Source organism: Lissotriton vulgaris, chromosome 6 (genome assembly GCF_964263255.1).
Source record: "Lissotriton vulgaris chromosome 6, aLisVul1.2, whole genome shotgun sequence".
In the NCBI taxonomy this organism is placed as follows: Eukaryota; Metazoa; Chordata; class Amphibia; order Caudata; family Salamandridae; genus Lissotriton; species Lissotriton vulgaris.
This window is the reverse complement of record NC_141694.1, coordinates 543,786,460-543,810,571: the sequence shown is the minus strand read 5'-3', so window position 1 is coordinate 543,810,571 and position 24,112 is coordinate 543,786,460. Positions and strand designations below refer to the sequence as shown.

At 46.6% G+C, this 24,112-nt stretch overlaps 1 protein-coding gene across 1 annotated transcript in view; it reads left to right on the top strand.

Annotated features, from left to right (window-relative positions):
• LOC147707535 (nuclear receptor subfamily 0 group B member 2-like) overlaps positions 1 to 23,780 on the top strand; it is a 36,469-nt gene extending 12,689 nt beyond the window's left edge. Inside the window, exon 2 of the mRNA XM_086925227.1 lies at positions 22,162 to 23,780. Within this exon, the coding sequence (XP_086781353.1) occupies positions 22,162 to 22,403 (242 nt within the window). The 3' untranslated portion in view covers positions 22,404 to 23,780. The remainder of the gene's footprint in view (positions 1 to 22,161) is intronic.
• The last annotated feature ends 332 nt before the right edge of the window (positions 23,781 to 24,112 follow it).

The window sequence follows — 24,112 nt, the reverse complement described above, 5'->3', positions numbered from 1 at the left end:
CTGCAATTAGTGACTGCCTGCAGGGTACAGTAAGGCTGGCGATGACGCGCTCCAGAGGGGACAAGGCTGATCCGGCTGCAGCCCCCAGGGACAACACTGTCACAGCGATGTGGGGAAAGGCGGGGCCGTCTGCTGCCACTGAGGGATCGTTTCAGGATGCTGGGGACTCCATGCCAGTCACCCAGGCGTTTATGACTTCTTTTATGTCGGAGCTCAAGACGGAGATCGGCTCCCTAAGGTCTGAGGTCCACACTTGCGTGAAGGAGCTGCGGAGGGAGGTGACGGATCTGGGAGACCGAGTGGATGGATTGGAGAAAACGATGGATGCCCGTACCGACTATCAGGAAAAGCTGTGGCAGCGTCTGGCAGTTCTGGAGGAGCAGAATATAGAACTCCAAGTGAAGCAGGAGGACCTGGAGAACAGAAGTCGCCGGAACAATCTCCGCATCCGGGGGGTTCCCATTGGAGAAGAGGGGAAGGACACTCTGCTGTACGTGGCGCAGCTCCGCCACGAGGTATGGGGTGACGAGACCAGGACTCATCCCGGACATCTTGACACGGGTCCACTTCTTTACAGAGAAGGAAACTATCTGGAGAGCCGCACGTGATAAACCGGACCTTACTTACAAGGGGCACAAGATACAAATCTTCCAGGACCTGGCGCCCAATACTCTTAAGGAGACGGCGAGCCTTCAAGCCTGTGACGGAGAAGCTAAGAGACCTGAGCATCTCCTACCAATGGGGCCACCCATTTGCTCTCATCTTTCAGTGGGAAGCCAGGCGGAAAGTGATAAGAACTTACACAGAAGCGGCGCAGCTCCTCCACCTGCCAACATCGCCGCCGGCGAGCCCGTCCCGCCCACAAAGACAAGAAAGGGTACCGGCCAAGCCTTCCTGGACCACGATGCAGAACCGTCGTCGAACCCCCCCCCTCTGGGCAGACGGTCGACCTCTCAGCCCAAGAAAGATATTATAGCGCACATTAGATCCCTAGAAGGAGACCGGGAAGAGTTTGTCTCGCGCCCCTCGACACCATGATTAAAAGGGCAGTCCCAAAAGAACTTACGACTTGAACGCTTGCCCTGCACGTACACCCACACAGAGTTGGGAGTCCACAGCATGGTCTTCCACACTACACCCCGGCTCCGGGTAAGGGAGGGTGGGGGTGGCGGGAGCTCCCAGTTGTCAGACATTTGAGGTTACCAGAGACCTACCCCGGGCTGTCCCTAAAGGAGTGACATCCCAGAGAGTGTCCAAACCCTAGGGTATAGGATGCCCTGTACTTGGGACAGTGTAATAAGCCCCGTTGGCCAGCATTGTTGTTCAAGGTTTTGTGGCCCGTGTGGTCGCTCTTTACCTTCTTGATCTCTTCTTTCCTTTTCTGCTCCTCTCTGACCTCTTTCTTTCTTTCTTTTCCTTAGTCTAAGAGCAGTTGACGGGCGTGTATGCTCTGAAGCGCTATGGGGACTGTGCTGGTGGGTACTCCTAGCGTTTGTAGAGCGTTGCTGGCGCGGGGTGGGGGCGGGGGGGCCCTGTTTGGATCCTAGCATGATGACGAGCTTGCCTAGCCCTCTGAAGATCTTAACGCTCAATATCAACTCCCCTAATAAGCGGAGGCAAGCGTGGCATTATCTCCTTCAGCAGCACCCTGATATCATTTTCTTGCAGGAGACGCATCTTCTACAGGCGGACACTCAACGCATGGCACACCCTAAGTACCCTCTCCAGTTTTGGGCTGCAGCAGATACCAAGACAGCTGAGGTGGCAATATTGTGTAGAGCTGGCATCAGACGCGGGGGGCCAAGCCCTTTCGGAGTGGGGATGGACGCTTCCTCAGAGTGGGTGTGGAGATTGGACGGCGCAGCTACACCCTATGTAGTATATATGCCCCTAATCAGATGCAGGACCGTTATCTCCGAGATCTCCTAAGTGAGCAGGTGCCGCAAGGGGATCCCTTGTTGATTCTGGGAGGAGATTTCAACTAAGTTTGGAGCCCGGAAGTGGATCGTACCGATGGTTCCTTTAGTGGAGCAGGGACTATGTCCTCAGTATTGCGGAAGCAGATAGCGGACTTAGGGCTGCTGGACGCATGGCGCTACCACTCCCCGGACCGGAGGGATTATTCATTCTACTCTCACGCACACCGCTCGTATTCCCGTATCGATTTTCTATTTATTTCCCATGCCCTCTCCCGAGACGTCCTTGGGGTCACTATGTCAGATATCTCGCTTTCTGATCACGCTCACGTCGAGTTGCTCCTACAGGACCCGGCCGCTTGCCCTACCCGGGAAGCGAGGTGGCGCCTGCCGCCGGGTATCCTCCGAGATGCGGCCGATGTAGAAAGCATTAGGGATGCCATTGACTCTTACTTTGCTAATAATGATTTGCCGGAGATGTCTTCCCAGTCTTATGGGACACCTTCAAGTCCACGATACGGGACCATATCACTTCCCTTTCGATTGCACAGACGCGCAAGGCTCGCCTGTTGGAAGATAGACTGGTGGGAGATATCAAGACAGCAGAGCTGCAGGATCAGGACCATTCTTCCCTAAAGTCGAGGAGGCGACTGGCGAATCTCAGAGGACAACTCAGGCTTCTACGTACTATCAGGGCGGAGAAATCCGTCCTGGCATTGAAGCAGAGATATTTCGAAGGGGGGGACAAGGTGGGGAGGCTACTGGCGGGACGTCTGAGGGTACGTGCAGCCAAAGCACATATCGTGAATGTCCAACTGCCTGACGGGACGAGGGCTACGGCGGAGAGGGATAAGTGTGAGGCATTTAGGGCCTACTACTCAGCATTGTATCAGGAGGAGGCGCCACCCCCGGAGATAGTGGAGGAGGTCCTGGGAACCTATGCGGGGACACCGCTACACCCGCACTATGCAAAGCCCCTGGAGGACCTTATCTCCCAGTAGAAGATAACAACAGCCATGCGGGAGCTCCCACTGGGGAAGACCCCGGGCCGGACGGTCTTCCTCTTTCCTTCTATCGCATGTTCCAGGCCCAGCTTCGGCCTTACCCTCTCAGGTTGTACAACTCCTTCACCGACGAGGTAGGACATCCCCCGATATGGGTATGGCAGTGATAGCACTGATTCTGAAACCCGGAAAGGACCCCACGCTATGTGCGTCATACCGCCCGATTGCTTTGCTAAACACAGATTTTAAAATTTACACCAAGCTGCTGGCGAAACGACCGGACCCCCACTTGCCGGGCCTGGTGGACCCGGACCAGGTCGGCTTCATCCGCAACCGGCAGGGGGCGGACAATGTGCGCAGGGTCGCTCACCTTGTGGGTAAAGCACACCACTGGAAGATACCGGCCTGCCTTCTGTCGCTGGATGCAGAGAAGGCATTTGACCAGGTGGACTGGTCCTTTCTGCGAGCAGTTCTACATAAGATGGGGTTCGTCAGAAGATGATCACCAGGATCATGGCGCCATATCTAGCCCCGCAGGCCAGGATCCGAGTCAATAGGCAACTCACGGTACAGTTCACCATCTTTAGGGGTACTAGGCAGGGATGCCCCCTCTCACCTTTATTATTCGCCCTTGCGATAGAGCCCTTGGCGGAATTGATCCGGCAGACCCCTGGAATCCATGGTACCCCCCTGGGAGGCCGGGAGCACAAGGTGGTGCTATTTGCAGACAACCTTATCCTTACGCTTACGAATCCCCGAGCATCCCTCCCGGAATTGCATTCCATACTGGGCCTCCTCGAACGGGCCTCCGGCCTGAAGATCAATCACAACAAGTCTTGGGCCCTTAACCTCACCATTCCGAGCTATGAAATACCCCTTCTGGAGCAACTTGTCCCATACCAATGGGCAACCCGGCACATCCGTTATCTTGGCCTCCAGTTGTCCCCCTCTCTGGATGATTGGACGCAAGTAAACTGGCGGGAATGTCGGCGTTCGGTGCTTGATGATCTATGTCGGTGGAAACCGCTTGTACCGTCGTGGTTGGGCAGACTCAATGCCATCAAGATGTCTATCCTCCCCAAAAATCTATATTTATTCCAATCCCTCCCCACATTCATCCAGCTGCACTACATACGAGGCCTCCAGCGCGACCTCACAAATTTTATCTGGGGGGGGGGGGGAGAGGCCTCGGTTTTCCCAGACGCTCCTGATGGCGCCGTGTGACAGGGGGGCTGGCCTGCCCTAACTTAGTGGACTACTACTGGGCAGCGCACCTCCGATTTATAGTGGAGTGGGGGGTCACTGAAAGCGAGAAGGGGTGGCTGCATATGGATCGAGCAGTGACTGGGCAAAACATCTGGGACCTTGCGTGGCATCATAGAACGGCGTGCTCTCTGAGCGCTTATATTGCGGTACCCACGAAAACGGTGCTGGAGATCTGGGATACGATAGCAGTGCGTAGGGGCCTCACGACCTTCCCCTCGCCACACACCCTGATAGAGGGAAATCCATCCTTCCCGCCGACACACCGCACAGGCGCCTTCAGCAAGTGGACGCAGGGAAACTACAGGGTGCTCACTGATCTGTTTGAGGGGGGCTCCCTCAAATCCTTTTTTCACTGCAAAGAGGAATTCCGGATCACCCCTGAAGCGGGGATACAATACGCTCAACTGAGGCACTGGGTAGCCGGAAATGAAACATACCAGGCGGCTAAGCGCGCCTTCACCCCATTCGAGCGGGTGGCCCGCACCCCTATTGAATCAAAGGGTTTGATCTCGCGGATCTATCAGATTCTGCCACCCTCACATCCATATCAGCAACGCTTGCAGTCCGTGTCAGACACGGACATTGCCCCGGCGCAGTGGTACCGCCTGTGGAGGGACATCCCAAAGTGTACCATAGCATCCCGCAGCAGGAAAATGCCTATAAGATCATGATCCAGTGGTACTACACGCCTCAGCGCCTGAGCAAGATGTTCCCTACCTCTTCCCCTAAGTGCTGGAGATGCCAATCTGCAACAGGGGATTTTATTCATATTTGGTGGGCGTGCCCGTCACTGACCCTCTTCTGGAAGGAGGTCCTGAGTCACATTAGGGGGGTGTTGGGGTTCCCTCTGCCTGAAGCCACAAGCACACGCCTGCTAGGTATCAAACCTGCTGACCTGAAGACACTGACCCGGAGCGATTGGACCCTGGCGCTTCAGATGCTGGGAGTGGCCAAGCAGCTCATAGCCTTGTATTGGAAAAAGCCTGAGACCCCTCCAATTGCAGCCTGGTTTGTGCGTTTATGGCATGTTATTACGACGGAGCTCTTTACAACTAGGCTGCAAGCCCGGGACACTCGCTTTAAAGCTGTTTGGCGGCTCCTAGTTCAATATTTATGTGCCGTTGAGCATGCGCGCCATATGCCTGCTAAGCTCCGGGCGTTGCGACTCTTCGAGGACGCTGTGGCCCCCCCCTGACCCAGATAGACTGCTGCCATAGGCACCCTTGAGCGCTGGGCCCTAGTTGTCAAGAGCGCTGGACTGGACCCGATGTTCTGTAGGCTCCCCCTCCCGGCGCGCACTGCACTTGCCCAGGTTGTCCTTCCTTTTTCCTTCTTTACTTATTCCTCCTGTCTATTCGGGAAACAACCTTTACAACGCAACTTTTACACCGCACTACCATTACAACAAAACTTTTACAACGCAACATCCATTACAACGCATGCATTTACAACGCAACCATTACAACTCATGACACTACAACGCACACCACTACAACGCACACCACTACAACGCATGCCATTACAACGCAGTCATTACAACGCATACCATTACAACACATAGTACCCTTACACTATCCAACACTTACCCTACTGTTGCACCCCCTGGAGTTAGATTAGTAATTTTTACCCCAACACTATCCAACACTTACCCTACTGTTGCAGCCCCTGGAGTTAGAATAGTAATTTTTACCCCTACACTATCCAACACTCACCCTACTGTTGCACCCTCTGGAGTTAGATGTCAGGGCTCCAAGCTTTACCTGATATGTATATTCTTGGCTCTCACTTGCGCAGGAGCAGAGATGATTTCAGGCTCGGGAACTAGATGCTAATACCCGAATCCCAAGAGACGATGCCGGCAGGTCTAGTAGAACCTCCCTACATCATCCTCCGGGAAGGGGGTGTGGATAAAATAACAAACAGAGAAGAGACTGGTCCGGAAAGTTTCTTCAGACAACTTCCTTCTGGGTGTCTGCGAGTTAGAAACCTGAAATAGGAGCACACCATTAGTTTTCCCTACTCTCCTATCCTGACTCTGGTATTCACGGGTTCTTATGTTAACTCACTTTACTATTTCTGGACCTTGCTTCTCTTCTTAGGGGTATTGTGCTTTTCTCGTCTAGTCAGTTGTTACTGCATAGGAAGACAAGAACGAATGGGTTAGATACCTACTTGCACTACTCTATGGTTAACCTTGGACTATATCTTCTAGAGCATACTTACTTAACTAACTAATCGATGTCGCTGTATAGGGGGGTTCTGTAAAGTTGCTGTTATTAGAATGTCTCTCGACCAAGTCTTTTCCTATTGATAGTCTTGTTTCTTCAGGCGATTGATTCAAGGTTATGCAAAGTTCATGTAATCGTTCCTTTCTTTGTTCATTAAAAAAGTTCAAGAAATACGTCTTTTCACATTTGAAAATACAAGTTCTATTACTGTAGATAATCTTCAGTTTGGCCAAACACTGGTTATTGTTACTTAGCTTTCAGTTCGCTGACTGACTCTTTTTTTTCCGTTGGGGTTTTTCTTCTCAGGGGAGCACGAATTGATCGCTTCACTCTTCGTCGACGCTTCGGGGGTTTTCTTCACCGCTGGAATCTCGAACTTGAAATGGGGGAAGTATTGTTACGCGTTTGAATTAATACGCCGTAACAACATTTCCTCGACACTCGCGCTAAACGCAAATGGAGTACTACAACCAGGATAGTTTAGAACTAAGGATTCAAGGAATTCACCAGAGCTACGCACACAGGTTCGTCTTCGCTAACGGTTCAGGTGAAGTGCGTAGTTTCTAGAGCTCGCGCTCCGTTCGTACTCTCCGCACCGAAACGAGGTTAAACGACTAGAGCGTCAACCTCACAGCACCACGGCACTGTGGCAGCCATTTTGTCTCTCCAGACTCGGACCCTATCAGACCATGACGAATATGCAGGAATTCTGACTTCATTTTGGGTTGATATTGAACCACATATCTGCGAGTCCAAATGACGGGTTCTGACAGTACCCCCCAACAAAGTAGGCTCCTTCCGTCTGGGTTTGGAAGGGTAACGTTGATGAAAGGAATGGATTAACCTGGGAGCGTGAACATCCTCCTCCAATTCCCACGATCGCTCTTCCGGCCCATAACCTTTCCAATCGATGAGGTAGTACAGTTTCCCTCTGGAGACCTTAGAATCCAGGATTTCTTTCACTTCAAACTCCGTTCCCGTCTCCAGGTGGATTGGCTTAGGGGGTGATTGCATTCTCAGTGCTGCAGAAGCTCTTTTAAGCAAGGAGACATGAAAGACGGGATGAATTTTCATCTTAGGAGGGAGTGTCAATTGATAGGTAACTGGGTTAATTTGCTTCTCCACTGGGTAGGGACCAATAAAACGGGGTTGAAATTTTCGATTTCCTTTCAGTCTCAGATGTTTTGTGTTCAACCACACCTTATCTCCAACGGACAGTGGAGGACTAGCACGTCTCTTCTTATCTGCATAAGTCTTATATTTCTCCTTAGCCTTTTGCAGATTGTCTACTGCTTCTTGCTGGATTTGATTCAGTTGAGAAACCAAGTCTTTGACAGCTGGGACTGCAACTTCCATTTGTCGAATTGATGCATTTGGGTGCCGTCCATAATTCAAGAAGAAGGGGGAGAAACCAGTTGAGCCATTTTTAGCATTGTTATGGGCGATTTCCGCCGACCACAAGTAGTCTGCCCACTGAATTTCCTCTTTCAGGAGGAATAATCGAAGGTATTGTTCCAGTTCTTGGTTCACCCTTTCTGTTTGCCCATCAGTTTCTGGATGATAGCTCGTAGAAAATCTGACTTCAGTACCTAGACCCTTCATAAAGGCTCTCCAAAAATGGGATATAAACTGGGAACCCCTATCCGAAATGACCACCTTGGGTATGCCATGGATCCTGACAATTTGGGAACTAAAATGATCTGCTAGTTGTTTGGCTGACGGAGTTCCTTTTAAAGCTATGAAGTGGGCCATTTTAGAGAAAGCATCTACTACCACTAGAATGGTGTCAAAACCCCTGCTCAAAGGTAAATCAGTGATGAGTTCTAGTGTTACTGTGTGCCAAGGATAAGGAGGGGTGGGTAGGGGTTGTAGGAAACCCTTTGGGGCTTGTCGTTCAGATTTTCCCTGAGCGCAGATCTCACAAGCCTTAACATATCTCTCAATATCAGTTGACATTCCAGGCCACCAATAGTGTCTCTTTACCAACTCTTCTGTCTTGTTTTCTCCCTTGTGTCCAGCTAGCTTATCATCGTGACATTCACGCATCACTTGTTGCTGCAGTTCCGTCGTTGGCACATACAAGGCCTCCCCATGATATGGCAACTGATGAACGATTGTCCTGTTAGGATCTTCTTTAACCCAATCCTGCATAGTCTCTGAACTCATGTTTTCTGCGATGGCCTTTTGGATATTGATTGAGACTGTGGCTCCAATAAACTTGTTCTCAGGGATGATCGGTTGAATATCTATGGCTGCTCTCTGAGACTCGGTGCCCAATCTGGAAAGCGCATCGGCCTTCCCATTTTGTGCTCCTGGACGAAAGGTAATTACAAAGTCGTAATCTGCAAAATACAAGGACCATCTAAGTTGTCTTGGCGTGAGCGTTCTGGCGGATTTCAAGAATTTCAAGTTACGATGATCCGTAAATACTGTGACTTGATGCTGTGTTCCCATCAGGTAATGCCGCCACTCCTTGAAGGCGTCCTTGATAGCCAGTAGTTCTTTCTCGGTGATGGTATAATTGATTTCTGCCGGAGTCAGTTTTCTAGATCTGTAGGCTACTGGATGCAGTTGACCCGTGCTCTTGTGACGCTGAGACAGGACCCCCCCCAGCGCCTGATCCGACGCATCGGTTTCTACATAAAACGGTTCCGATGGATCAGCATGAAGCAGTACAGGTGCTGTGGTAAAGGCTTCTTTTAAGGCTTGGAAGGCCTCCTCGGATTCTTTCGACCACTCAAATTTTGTTCCTTTTCTCAACAATCTGGTAAGAGGTAACATTTTTCCGGAGAACTCACTGATGAATCGTCTGTAAAAGTTAGCAAATCCAATGAAGCTTTGGACCTCTTTCACACTCGTTGGAGATTTCCAGGTGGTCACCGCCTCTACTTTTTTTGGATCCATCAAAATGCCGGACGGGGAAAGGACAAATCCTAAGAACTCGACCTGAGAGACATCGAATGCACATTTCTCCAATTTCACAAACAACTTGTTCTCTTGCAATCTCCTCAATACTCCTTTCACCTGCTCATGGTGTCTTGTCACATCGGAGGAGTAATTCAAGATATCGTCAATGTACACAATGGCGCATTGATCGATGAACTCCTTCAAAACATCATTGATAAAGTGCTGGAAGGCAGCTGGGGCATTACATAGCCCATAGGGCATCACTTGGTATTCGAATAGCCCGAATCTAGTCCGAAAGGCCGTCTTCCATTCATCTCCTTCTCGCATTCTGACTAGATGGTAGGCCCCTCGCAGATCTAATTTTGTATAGATTTGGGCTCCTTTGACCTGATCCAATAAGACCGATATTAAGGGTAGAGGGTACCTGTTCTTTTTTGTTATTCTATTGATTGCTCTGTAATCGATGCACGTTCTCAAATCTCCTTCCTTTTTTGGCACAAAAAATAGGGGCGATGAGACAGGTGACTGTGATGGTCGGATGAAGCCATTCGCCAAATACTTATCCAGGTATTCCTTTAGATGTTGGTGTTCTTTTTCTGTTAGTGCGTACACTCGACTGCATGGCAGATTTGCTCCAGGTTCTAGGTCTATCTTGCAGTCATAGACTCTATGTGGGGGTAAAAGTTCCGCTTCCACTTCATTGAACACGTTCTCGAACTCCTTATACTCCTCTGGAATCTGGTGTGTATCAATGGCACACATAGAATGCTCCACAAGACTCAAGGCATGAGCTGGGTTTATCTCCTCTCCGATAGTTCTTGAAACAAAACAGTTCTCGCAACAGTAATTTGAATCCATAAGAACCGTTCTGGAGTTCCAGTCAATCGTAGGGTTATGCTCCGTGAGCCATGGCAATCCAAGAATTAATTGAAACTGTGGAGCGTCGATTAAATTAAATTGAATCTGCTCTCGATGGCCATCTGTGGTAATCAGTTCCATTACCTCTGTGTGGCTCACAATGGGCCCCGATGATAAATTAGTTCCATCTACTGCTCGGACTGGTTCACTCCTCTCTTTCTTTATTGCTTGGATTCCCACCTTGTCCGCAAAATGCAAGTCGCAGAAATTTCCCGTCGCTCCTGAGTCTATCATAACTGAGACTTCGGTTAGGACCGTTGATCGGAATATCACTTTCATAGACAAAATCAAATGTGGAGCTGCCGCTTGCAAGGTGTTCGCCACGTGGTGTTCATTTGGAGTCTCTTCTGTAATTGCACCCACCCGTTCAACTCCAACTACGGGTGGTGCTGCTAGATTTCCTTCGGCTTGAATGTTCCTTTGGGCTTCTTCGGACAGTTTCGGACAAAATGCCCACTCGAACCACAATACATGCACAGGTTATTTGTCCTTCTCTTTTCTTTTTCCTCTTTCGTTAGTGGTCCTCTGATGGTTCCGATTTGCATTGGTTCAATACCTGATGCCGCCTCGGAGGTTCTTGTTCCTTCAGAACGTGCTCTGTCAAACCTAGGAATGGCCGCTCGGAAGTCCTTCTTCTTTTCTCCTCTTCGCTCCCCTTGACGAAAATCTATTTCTAGAACTAAATCGATGAGGGCCGATATCTCCGTTGGTCGGTTCGGAATTTGGGCTAACGTGTCTTTCAGCTCGTCTCTCAAACCACGGTAGAAAACTGCTGCTCGCTTGCTTTCTGGCCAATCCGTCTCCACCACCAACTTGTTGAACTGCGCCAGATATGCTATTAAATCTCGATTGCCTTGTCGTAAATCAAGTAATTCATTGTCCACAACCTGGGAGATTCTCCTACGATCAAATATTCGAAGAAATTCTTGTTTGAAATTTTCGAAGTTCCTCAACAGCGGGTCTTCTCTTGTGACTAGGGGCATGGACCAGGCAGCTGCATCCCCGCTCAGATATGAGAGAATGAAGGCCACTTTAGATTGCGCGTCAGGGAAAATGGACGGACGACATAGGAAATGTAAAGAGCATTGTGAGAGGAATATCTGTGCCTTCTGCGGATCCCCATTAAACCTTTCAGGAGCGGCTAAAGGGATAACTGGAGACAGGGAGTGAATAACTTGTGTTGTTGACCTATTTGTCGCTTCTAACACTGGGTTCATGGCCTCTCGCTCTAAACTACTAGTCCGGTGTAACCTTAGGGCTAACTCAGCTGTCTCTTTTCGTGCCTTAACTACTTCTTGTTTTAAATTTTAGTTCTCCTCTCTTACTGCTCCCAGTTCCTTGTGGATTGCGTCTAGGATTGTCCCTAACGATTGGACATCTATTCCTTCTGCCATCTCTGCTCGGGCGCAAAAAGATACTTGGGCACTTCACTCTGTCAGGGCTCCAAGCTTTACCTGATATGTATATTCTTGGCTCTCACTTGCGCAGGAGCAGAGATGATTTCAGGCTCGGGAACTAGATGCTAATACCCGAATCCCAAGAGACGATGCCGGCAGGTCTAGTAGAACCTCCCTACATCATCCTCCGGGAAGGGGGTGTGGATAAAATAACAAACAGAGAAGAGACTGGTCCGGAAAGTTTCTTCAGACAACTTCCTTCTGGGTGTCTGCGAGTTAGAAACCTGAAATAGGAGCACACCATTAGTTTTCCCTACTCTCCTATCCTGACTCTGGTATTCACGGGTTCTTATGTTAACTCACTTTACTATTTCTGGACCTTGCTTCTCTTCTTAGGGGTATTGTGCTTTTCTCGTCTAGTCAGTTGTTACTGCATAGGAAGACAAGAACGAATGGGTTAGATACCTACTTGCACTACTCTATGGTTAACCTTGGACTATATCTTCTAGAGCATACTTACTTAACTAACTAATCGATGTCGCTGTATAGGGGGGTTCTGTAAAGTTGCTGTTATTAGAATGTCTCTCGACCAAGTCTTTTCCTATTGATAGTCTTGTTTCTTCAGGCGATTGATTCAAGGTTATGCAAAGTTCATGTAATCGTTCCTTTCTTTGTTCATTAAAAAAGTTCAAGAAATACGTCTTTTCACATTTGAAAATACAAGTTCTATTACTGTAGATAATCTTCAGTTTGGCCAAACACTGGTTATTGTTACTTAGCTTTCAGTTCGCTGACTGACTCTTTTTTTTCCGTTGGGGTTTTTCTTCTCAGGGGAGCACGAATTGATCGCTTCACTCTTCGTCGACGCTTCGGGGGTTTTCTTCACCGCTGGAATCTCGAACTTGAAATGGGGGAAGTATTGTTACGCGTTTGAATTAATACGCCGTAACAACATTTCCTCGACACTCGCGCTAAACGCAAATGGAGTACTACAACCAGGAGAGTTTAGAACTAAGGATTCAAGGAATTCACCAGAGCTACGCACACAGGTTCGTCTTCGCTAACGGTTCAGGTGAAGTGCGTAGTTTCTAGAGCTCGCGCTCCGTTCGTACTCTCCGCACCGAAACGAGGTTAAACGACTAGAGCGTCAACCTCACAGCACCACGGCACTGTGGCAGCCATTTTGTCTCTCCAGACTCGGACCCTATCAGACCATGACGAATATGCAGGAATTCTGACTTCATTTTGGGTTGATATTGAACCACATATCTGCGAGTCCAAATGACGGGTTCTGACATTAGAATAGTAATTTTAACCCCTACACTATCCAACACTTACCTTGCATGCAATGTAATGTTATGCGTTGTAATGGTGTGCGTTGTAAAGGTAGTATGCGTTGTAGTGGAATGCGTTGTAAAGGTAGTTTCAAAGAATTCGTTGTAATGGCATGCGTTGTAACAGTATGCGTTGTAATGGATGTTGCGGTGTAAAAATTGCGTTGTAAAGGTAGGCGTTGTAAAAGTATGCGTTGTAACGTCATACATCCGTCTATTCTATCCTGCTGTTTCTCACTCTACTGCTTCGTAGGGGTTCGGACCTTACAGGTCCGTTTGTTCCATTCATGTTGTTTAAATGTTAGTATTTTATCCCAGGGGTCGGGCTATTTCTTGCAACGACTGAATGACCTGTACTTGATATCACGAAACGCGGCCGGCCCACAAGGGGTTGTAGGCTAAACGCTGTGTACAATAGGATTGAGTGGGTGACTTCCCAAAGCTGCCACTGTGTTACCTCATAACGCTGCTGGCCCTGAGTGGGTTGTAGGCTTAACGCTGTGTGCCATTCAGTCTTTTGTCTGCTGCCTGTTTTGGAAAATAAAAAAGATTTGAAATAAAAAATAATTCTACAGGCTAAATCTATCTTCTTTTCAAATACAATTCTGAATTCTAAAAATAAAACTAAGATCATCTTTGAGATAGTCAGATAACTTTCTAATCCTGACAGACTAACTCTACCTGTGGTTCCCACTCAAAATCTATGTAATGACTTGTACTCTTTTTTCATTCAGAAAATAAAAGTAATAAAATACAGTATCCCATTCAGTATGAACCTTTGCCACATTACTGGAAGACAGAAATTGCATGGCACTCTTTGCCTTTCCTGATATTAGCAAATATCCCCTTATTTCTGTCCCCCACATGTTCAAAAAAACACATTTCTCCTGCCTTCCTGATATAGCCATCTCTGTTCCTAATTTATCTTCTAACCAGGGTGTTAGATTTGGGGGTCTCTAGTTGGCACAGGTGGGTACTTGTGACAAATAGGGACCCTTGCCTCTAGTCAGGGTAATGGGGTACACTTCTAAAATAACCCCTGCTCACCCCCTTGGTAGCTTGACACGAGCAGACAGGCTTATCTTAGAGGCAGTGTGTTAAGCATTTGTGACCACATATAGTAACCCAGTGACAACACTACAGATGGATACCTCCCAGGGTTTATATAAAAAATAAGTATTCTTTATATAGATTTACCACAAGACCATAAACAACAAAAATACACAATACTATATTTAAGAAGGTAGTTTTATCTTAGTTCAGTTCAGCTGTTAAGATGCAACACTTTGCATCAATGTACCTTACGATGCATTGCGCATCCACAACAAGCAATGTTGCAGCAATGGAAATACGGCAAAGTTCCGGTGCAAAGAAATAAAGACATGAAGATCTTCCAGATGCAACATGCTTCCCCGATGATGAGAGAAGTCTTGATTCGATGCGACAGCTGCAGCGGCGACATCCTTGTTCAGCGATGCGATGGCAACAGCTTCAGCTGCGACACTCTTCTCCGACGTCAGCGAGAAGTTTCTGCACGATGCAACAACTACAGCGGCGACATTTTTGTTCAGAGATGCGTTGGCAGCAGCTCCGACGGCGGCGCGCTTCTCCGGGGATGCGAGGCGCTTTTCCTCGATGCTATGCGATGCAATGCGACAGCGGCAACACCCTTGTTCAGAGATGTGGCGGCAGCCACAGCAACAGCGACACGCTTCTTCCTCGTTGCAAGACACTTCTCTCGATGCGGTGCAATACGACAGCTCCAGCGGCGGCACCCTTGTTCAGAAGTGCGACGGCAGCGACAGTGACACGCTTCCTCTTCATTGCGAGACGCTTCTCTCGATGCGGTGCAATACGACAGCTCCAGCAGCGACACCCTTGTTCAGAAGTGCGACAGCAGCAGCAGCGACACGCTTCTTCCTTGTTGAGTCGTGCTTCCAGCTCCTTGCGACACGCAGTCCCTCAGAAGGCCCAAAACACCAGCAGGCACTTCCAAAGAACTATGGGGAGCTATGGGGTGAAGTCTGTTGTCCCTGAGACTTCAGCAGGAGGCAAGCTCTATTTCAAGCCCTTGGAGATCCTTCACAAGTTGAAAGCAAAGTATACAAAGTTCCTTTCATCTTCCTTTGGCAGTCAGGCAACCACTGCAGGCCAATCCCCCAAGCAGCACTTAAGCTTAGGGATAGTTGCTCTTCGGTTTCTTCAGGTTCCTCCCCTCAGTAAAGGTTTCTTCTTATAGTCCATAAGTGATCTACTTTCTTGGGATCAGGGTCTCAATATTTATACCCCAAAATCCTTTGTCCTCTGAGGTTAGAGGGGCCTTTGCCCCGTCCAAACCAGTTCTGAAGCACTCTGTTTACAAGACTCCTTTTTTCCTTTCACATTGCAGGGCAGAAACATCCGACATCCCACAGGAGGTGGAGCCAGCATTGTGGATGGAAAGCACAGCTTTGGAGAACTTTGTTGACATCATTCCTTCTCTTTTTTCACAGTGTAGGGCAGAGACATCAACCGCACCCCAGGAGGTGGAGCCAGCCTTGTGGAAGGCAGGCACAGCCCTATTCAAAGTTCAGGGGCAACTCCTCCCACCCACCTAGATGCAGATCTCTCTATTCACCACTGGACTGACTCATTCAGTCTCTTGAAATCCCCCAGCCCTGTCACTCAAACTCCAGACAAGGAATACAAAACCTAGTAGAGGCAGGCTTTGGATAGTTCAACAAGAAAATACCTACTTTCTGAAAGTGGTATTTTAAAACACTGAATGTTAAAATCAACTTCACTAAAAGATGTAATTTATCATTCTGAGTTCAGGCATACTAAACTGGAATTTCTACCCTGTGCTCTGAGTCAGTTAGGATTCTAAGAATGTAGGAATCTAACTGCCCATTCTGGCATATGGAGAACAGGTATCCTTGCAATAGTGAAAAAAGAACATGGCTGTAATTCACTACTAGGACATGCCACACACATCAGGGCTTGTCCTTCCTTATACTTACAATGCAGCCTGCCCTCGGGCCTACCATAGGGGTGTCTGATATGAAGAAAAGGGAAGGTTTAGGGACGGGCAAGTGGGTGCACTTGCCCAGGGAGCATGACAGTACCAGACTGCACGCAGGCTCTGCAATGGCAGACCTTTAGACACATTTTACAAGGCTGCTTCTGTGGGTGGCACAACCAGTGCTGCAAGTCCACCAGCAGCATTTGGATTTACACGCCCTGGGCACACTGAGTGCACTGTACTAGGGTCTGACAAGTAAACCAAACAAGCCAATCATGGAATCACTAATCAATACATTTATTTACAGTAGGGAGCACTTGCACTTGTGTGCACTTGGTATAAGCTTGGATTGTGGCCATACAATAGTAGTTGAAAACAAAAAGCCACAAAGCATTAGTTCATTCCATTAAAGAAAATAACTTAGAAAATCAGCCAACTAAATAATAATGACTATTTTACACTGAGTCTTGTTTATTTATTGGAAAGTTTTGCAAACCGCTATGTCTTACCTTTTGTGACTTCAGAATGTTGACAAAAAGACACGGTTTAATGAAATGAGAGGGAGGGTAGAAGACCCACCCGGTAGGGTTGGTTTCAGAATCGGACATTCAACAATTTCAACCCCTATTGTGTGAGCCAGTGGTGCTGGAACCACGCTACTCTGGAACCCATAAAAGATTAGTGGTGAATTAGTATAATTGAAATTTGAAATTTGAGAAGTGGACATGTTAGTCTGTTATTTTGATTAAAAAGGATAGTGGAGGGATAGAAGAGTGAAGGATTTAGACTTTTTTGTTCTTCATGCTTGTTTTGTTTTGGAGGTCATAGTAAATGTGTCACGCTCATTCAGAAGGAGAAGGAGAGGTATGTAGCCAATGGTGCATTTTGGAATACACTGTTGATAATATGTTAGTAAGACATGGGCCTCATTTATGACATTTATGAGTTTTGGCGTAGGGCAGTAAGGAATCTTGATGCACTGCCCCACATTAAAACAAAAGGGCAGGAATGCATTATATCTATAAGATACAGCGCATTTGTGTCCTTTTCTCCTGTGCAGGCGCAAAATGTGCTGCCATGCCCCAATGCAGGCACACTTGTGCCATGCTGCAAGGGTGCCTGTGTTGCGGAACTGATTGATTTTGTGCAGGAAGGGATACCTTCCTGCACAAAATCAATCTCAAGAGGTGATTTCCTCTTTCTATGAGTGCTGCAGAATTCAGAAAAGAAAAGAAAAAACAAAGAGAAATAAAGATATGACTTCTTGTTATGCCCTCCTTATGCCTCCCCTGGGAGGCGTACATTTTCGGTGCTGCCTCGGAGTTACAATTTCTCGTGAATCTGGGGCAGTGTCAAAAAGCCATAGATGTTGTTCAGAACACCCCCAGCAACACCCATTGCACGCCTCTTTAACACAGAAAACCGTGTTAAATGGAACTATATTTACAGGGAAGCATTACGCCCAAAAAAGTGGCACCGGCGGCGCAAGGAGCTTATAAATAAGCCCAAATGGTGTGTTAGTACACTGGCATTTATAAACAGCATTTTGTCTATTGAAGTAGCCACTAAATTCACCCTGAGATGCATTTTTACTGATTAAACTATATGGCACACAGTGATAAATTATGAAAATAGTGTTTCAGCAAATACCTGTCATTTGCATATCACCAAGTAAAGTATCTTGATTTGATTATATCCCATTAAAATACTTGTCCCATCACACTTTAGAATTATAAACACCACTGTCTCCTGGCCCTGGTCCCTAGGCCTAAGAGAAGGAACCTCTCATATAAGCTACTGCAGCTTATGCTTGTCCTGACGCGACGTAGGGTGGCCATTACCAGGATGGGGCGGAGGGCTCCTGAGATCTCAGCATGGCTTAGAGATGTCCGGGAGTCGTCCTTGGCGGAGGAGACCCATATGCAGTGCACGCGTAGGGGTGATAAGCTGCAAGACGACCTCCTGGTCTGAAGGGTCATGTGTAATGCGGGGCTAGCCCTGAGTGACTCGGAGGGGACTAGTGAGGAATTGTTCACACCGGAGGGTCGGGGACTGATGGGGAGGGGGAGGGTGTTGGCGACTGTTAGATTTGATCAATGGGTAGATATCGGCTGCTTCCTCATGTTCATATTCTTCTCCTATTTATACTATGCTTCTTTCATTCCTCGTGGCCGTAGCTTGACCTGTGCTGCCTGTACCCTTTAGTGCCATAATGAGGCCATCGATCTGTATGCAAGTTTTTATCTGATGCCATTTGTAGGGGGGAATGTTTTTATACATGTTGTATAAGTAAAAATAAAGTTAAAAAAAACAGAATTATAAACAATGTTCTTCATTTGTATTTTCTTAACTGCTGCTATATTTTGAAATATTTGTACAGTTTATTGGCATGTATTTGCATTTTGTAGTGTGTTAGGAAAAAAACTGACCACCTTCAGCCTTTCCGTCCACTCTCAGTACCTCAGCTTAGTAATCAGATTGTTCACTTTATAAAACAGAACTTAAAGAACAATCTCCAGGTAAAAAGAATAAGCAGTAATTTGTCAGAAAACAGAGTCAGAATTTTGACTTCTATTTTTAAATGCACAGTAAATGTGATAAGATAAATACTAAATTTAAATGCATCTTGATTTCTCCTTCATCTTCTTAACTTCTGCATCCCCTCACACCTCTATTTCTAGCCCCTGTGCTCTGATTTGATCTAGTTGAAAGCACATTTGACTAGTTACATTTTCAACGAATTTCTGAATTGCACGTGATTGGTTTGAGATCTCAAGTCTGGGATTAGAAGGTTCCACGATCTAAGGACCTCCACACCATGTGATTTGCTTCTGTGTTTCATTCTCTTGAAAGAATGTTCAGTCATAAGAGCTTGAACTAAGATTTCTGCCTGGGGTTTCTGCAGATAAACTTGCCCTTGGCTCAATCAAACCTATTAAGTGGTGTCAAAGGCCTTACATTTAACTCTACATTTAATGTAAGCACTTTGAAGTGGGGTTGATGTCATCCCACTTACAGATGTTTTACGCACATTCTGGCTGCCTTGTAGCCTGATGATAAACTTCCTGCGAAGGTCAGCATAGATGATATTAGAACATTGGAATGTTGGGAGCTCCATTGAAAACAATGGAGTGCTCTGGGCTTATAATGGCTGGTATAAGCCTGGAGCTCCAACATTCCAATGTTTCTTTGTTCACAGATCTGGCTGTAAACAAAGGGTTCAGGGAACCTAAGGGGATTACAATCCCCTCACGCTCCCAAAAGGCTTTGTTTTTTTTGTTAGAACATTCTGTCCTCTAGTGACAGAATGTTCTAATAGCCTTATAGCCCTTCGTAGATGGGCTATACCGCTATTAAAGTCCCTCTCCCTTGTTAAAGGCCCTCGCCTTCAGCTCGGGGCCTTGTACGCTGGAGAGGGCCTTTAATAGCCGGTATAGCCCTCTACGGCAGGCTATAAGGCTATTTTATAGTCGAGGTGGGTAAAAATTAAGCATTTCAATAGCAGTCTTGAGAATTATAACTATTGTATGTGAGCCACTAGCGTTTATTTCTGTTTATAAATCTGATGACTCATTGGTATTATGTAGGAACAATTGATAACAAAACTAGTTACCCACTGTTGATATGTCATAAAGGCCTTCCGGGCCAGGCTGCTGGGTCTCTTTGAAAGTCAGTCAGCGCAGATCTGCTAGCTGCTTTAGCTGAAAGCCGGAAGCACAACTGCAAGAGGGGGAAGGAAGACAGGGAAGGTGGTGGGTTTAGGTCAAGTACGGCAGGTAAAGGTTTTTTGTCAATTCTGTCCTCCTTTGGGACAGGGATAGATAACAGAGGCCATGTTATGTATATCTACCCTATTACACTTGTCTTGAGAAGCAGTTGAAAGCAGGGGCAGATGATTTTGCCCGTACATAATATAACATTTTAGATGGGTAACAAGTGAATTACGGGATGTTTGTCACCTCTGGGTTCTGAGTGACATCATAGACAACTCAAATTGTGTTCTTGTTGTCTAGTTGGCTTTACTCAGAACATCCCCTTAGTTCAATGTTAACCATCTATAATCTATATATAATGTATGGGATTCTGCAATCCCTGTACACAAACCTGTCTCTAATTTATTTATATTATGTGACTTGTGACACAGTCAATCACCTGTTATAAAGACATTATATAGCAGCTCAACTGTATTAATTTATTATAGCCGAGTTCTGACATCACAATACCTGCTGCCAGAGCCATCAGCCAAGGGGAAAGGCAGGCCAGGTCCCAGAGAATAACTAAAGCAGCTGTTTAAAGATTAGAATGTTTTTTTCTGCTCTGCATTTCTAGCTGTACTGTGACAAGCAGAAAGGAAATATTTATAGCAACTTTTAAATTCTGCTCTTCTTAGGTAATTATAGAAAATATAGAATCTTTCAGTATGCTTCTACGCATTCCGAACTGCTTGTATTAAACTGATTAAAACATCTTTTTGCAACAAATATTTAACAGCTTTTTCAAAGTGTTTAATTTTACACAGGAGATTTTTATTATTCATGTTTGCAAACATGCTCTCTCTCATTTGAAGGGGCAGGGCTGGATTAACCGTTAAGCGAAAAAAACACATGTTTAGGGCATCAGGGGAAGAGAAATACCACAGAAATTTTCCATTGCCCGATTTACCATGGACTTTATCAATAAAGCGGAAATATATCTCAAAATAAACATAATTTTCCATTTTACTGTAACTTTTGTTTAATTTAAAAAAATGAAATATTATTTTTCAGTTTATTGTTGTTTGTATTTTGAATGAGATATATATGGGGGCACCAAAATCTTTAAGTGTTTAATCAATCAATAACATTAGTAGAGCTCGCTACTCACCTGTAGGGGTCTCAAGGCGCTGGGGGAGGGGGGCGGGGTGCCGCTACTGCCCGAAGAGCCTAGTCATGAGGTGTTTCCTGAAAATGAGGTGGTCTTGGGTCAGTCGTAGGTGGGCGGGGAGGGAGTTGCATGTTTTGGCCGCCAAGTAGGAGAATGATCTTCCTCCGGCGGTGGTTCTGCGGATCCGTGGGACGGTGGCGAGGGCGAGGCTGGCGGAGCAGAGTTTGCGTGTTGGAGTGTAGAATTTGAGGCGTTTGTTGAGGTATTCGGGACCAGTGTCGTGGAGTGCTTTGTGTGCGTGGGTGAGGAGCCTAAACGTGATCCTTTTGTTGACGGGGAGCCAGTGCAGGTCTCTCAGGTGGGCTGATATTTGGCTGTGGCGGGATATGTCGAGGATGAGTTGTGCGGATGCGTTCTGTATGCATTGGAGTCTTTTCTGAAGTTTGACTGTGGTTCCTGCGTATAGGGCGTTTCCGTAGTCTAGTCGGCTTTTGACGAGGTCCTGGTTGACCATCTTTCTAGTTCCGGTAGGGATCCATCGGAAGATCTTGCGGAGCATGCCCAGGGTGTTGAAGCATGAGGATGAGATGGTGTTGACTTGCTTGGTCATCATGAGAGAGGAGTCCAGGATGAATCCCAGGTTGTGTGCATGGTCAGTGGGTGTCGGTGCGGTGCCCAGTGCTGTGGGCCACCAGGAGTCGTCCCAAGTGGATGGGGATGGTCCGAGGATGAGGACCTCCGTCTTGACTGAGTTCAGTTTCAGACAGCTTAGGCCCTCTAAAGGTCTTACTCCATCCCTCTGAAGGGGCTACAACCAAGGATTTAAGTGGTTTGTAGGAAAGGTGATGACCATTTATTATAAGGAATAAAGTACCCCCAGCTGTACAAACTGATATTGCCTGTCACCTCGGAGCTACATAACTATAAAGGAACTCGGCTTTTGACCTCATTCGCTAGAATGTACGGCAGGGGAACTTTATCCCATAGGTATTAGAGGCGCATGATAATAATGTTTATATAGTGCTTCCAACAAAGTTCATATAGTCTGTTAGCATTGTTAATAACAGGTGTTACTTTACCCAACTTAATGGTACTCAGTTCACCAGCTCTAAAAGGATGGATTACTGAGATAGCATACCAGGATTTATTCTGGTGCCCTTGAAGTGACAAAAGGTGCTAGAGGCAGGCATTTAACTTATCCACACCTTCTTTTACGGGGACAGGGATGAGTATAGACTTGTACCATTTGCTCTCTGTAATGCAATGTCTTGTCTATAAAAAAATTAATGTTTTATGTTTTAAAAGTGGTTGCTTGTTGTTGTTTCAGAAGTGAGCGGCCTTCGGTTTCCCCGCTTCGTCCAGACCCTGCAGCAAGAAGCCCAGTACACGCTGATGGAGTTCAGCTCACTGGCTAACAGCAGCAGTCAGGTCCGACTGACGTGGATCCTGGGGTCACTGGCTATCTTGAAAGCCGTCTCTGCTGGGACAATCACTGAACTCTTCTTTAGACCAGTCTCGCTGGACGCTAACGTTGAAGAAGTGCTCTTGGAAACTTTATGTCCTAAATGAAGGAGCTACTGGGCGGTGTGGTACTTCCGAGTAGTCTTTTGGGAATAGCAGGTTCTAGCAATGGAGAGGGGGAAAAAGCTGACCCACTACAAAAATGACTGAGACCTCAACAAGCAAAGACTTTAAGCTCATTGCATCTAAGAAAGCTCTTATTTATTTTATTTTTATAGCTGATGGTGGTAATGGAAACTCTAACGCATAGGAAACAATATATACTGCTCGAAAGTCGGAGTTGATTTGTGTTTTGAGTCATGCTGAGCTCTCTGGCAAGACAGATCTAAAAACGCAGGTGATTGTATTCTTCCTGCTGATGGCCACTGAGGATTCGTTGTTGATGGGTGTGGCAAATATGTTTTGAGGGTAGTGCTATCAAGCCTCTGTACCCTTCCTGATTTCAGGACACCCCAATGCGATGTATGGCATACAATATGGACATGACTCTATTGCTATAACAATGTACGCAGCCAGGGCCCCTATGAGTACACAGCCGGAAGTGAACTGTGTTCCAATGTCTCCATTTTATCTTTCAAGAAATACTTTCGTCTATTTTCTTTGGCGTCGTGGAGGAGAAATAAGGATTTGCAAATCTGAAACCTTTCCAATTGTAAGTTCAACTCAGATGATTTTAGTAAATAGCATAGCAAATACTTAAAATTCATTAATCCCCCAGGGTCATCCTCCCTCAAATTCACCCCTCACTTGCAGCCCATTTCACTGGTATTCATCTCACTCACTCTATCACACAACAGCAACATCATGTGTCCTTGCAATGACATGCCTCTTCACGCAAACACCACTTCACGGATAACTCCACTCTCCCTCCATACATAAAACTCTTCCTCGCAGGCCACCACTAACAGATTCCCCCTGACACAAACACCCCTCTTTCACGATGCATGCTCTGGCAGACACCTGTCCTCATGCACATCTCCCCCACAGAGTCTCTAACACTGAAAGCACTCCTCACACAGATGCACACTTACACAGACCCCCGTCAAGGACACTCCTTTTCACAGACATACTTCACATGGAAATCGCTCCTCAGCAAGCACGGCTCTCTTCTCACACAACACGCACGCCCCAAAACACCAATTTCACCGAACACCCATCACACAGCGCTATTCCACAGAAAGTTTCTGTAGGCACATTATTCCACTGTAATTGGAGCATGCCGACATCCTGCTGGCACAAAACGTTCACGGGCTATTGGAAAGGGCCAAACGAGTTGCCACTTCACCTTCGAGCTTCAAATAATTAAATTCAAGTTTTACACTGCTCTAATGTTGAACTTTTAACGTTTCGATTAACGTTTCTAAATTGATTTTTTATTGCTGTGTGACATGATAAAAAAAATAAAAAATGTGTTTCCGTTTTTAGTACTATTTGCTATTTTACAGGATATTGTTGTAAATTTCTGCATTCACAAATTTGTTTTAAAAAGTCAAAAATCAACTCGTAGATTCTCTATTACCTCTTAAGTAGATACATGTCTGTTTGGAGATTTACAAAAAATCATAGGAATAGTCGTGGGAATGTATGCATAGCAGACATTTCCAGGAGCATTCCTCCTCAGTCCTCACTTTTTTAGATGGCTCGCAGGTTGGAAAAGCCACCAGAATCGCACAAGAGTACACAAAGCAAGCTTTTTTGTGTAAAAAAAAATGTAAAACAAATGTGGACAAATCTCTTCACGTAAAGTTGTGTAATTT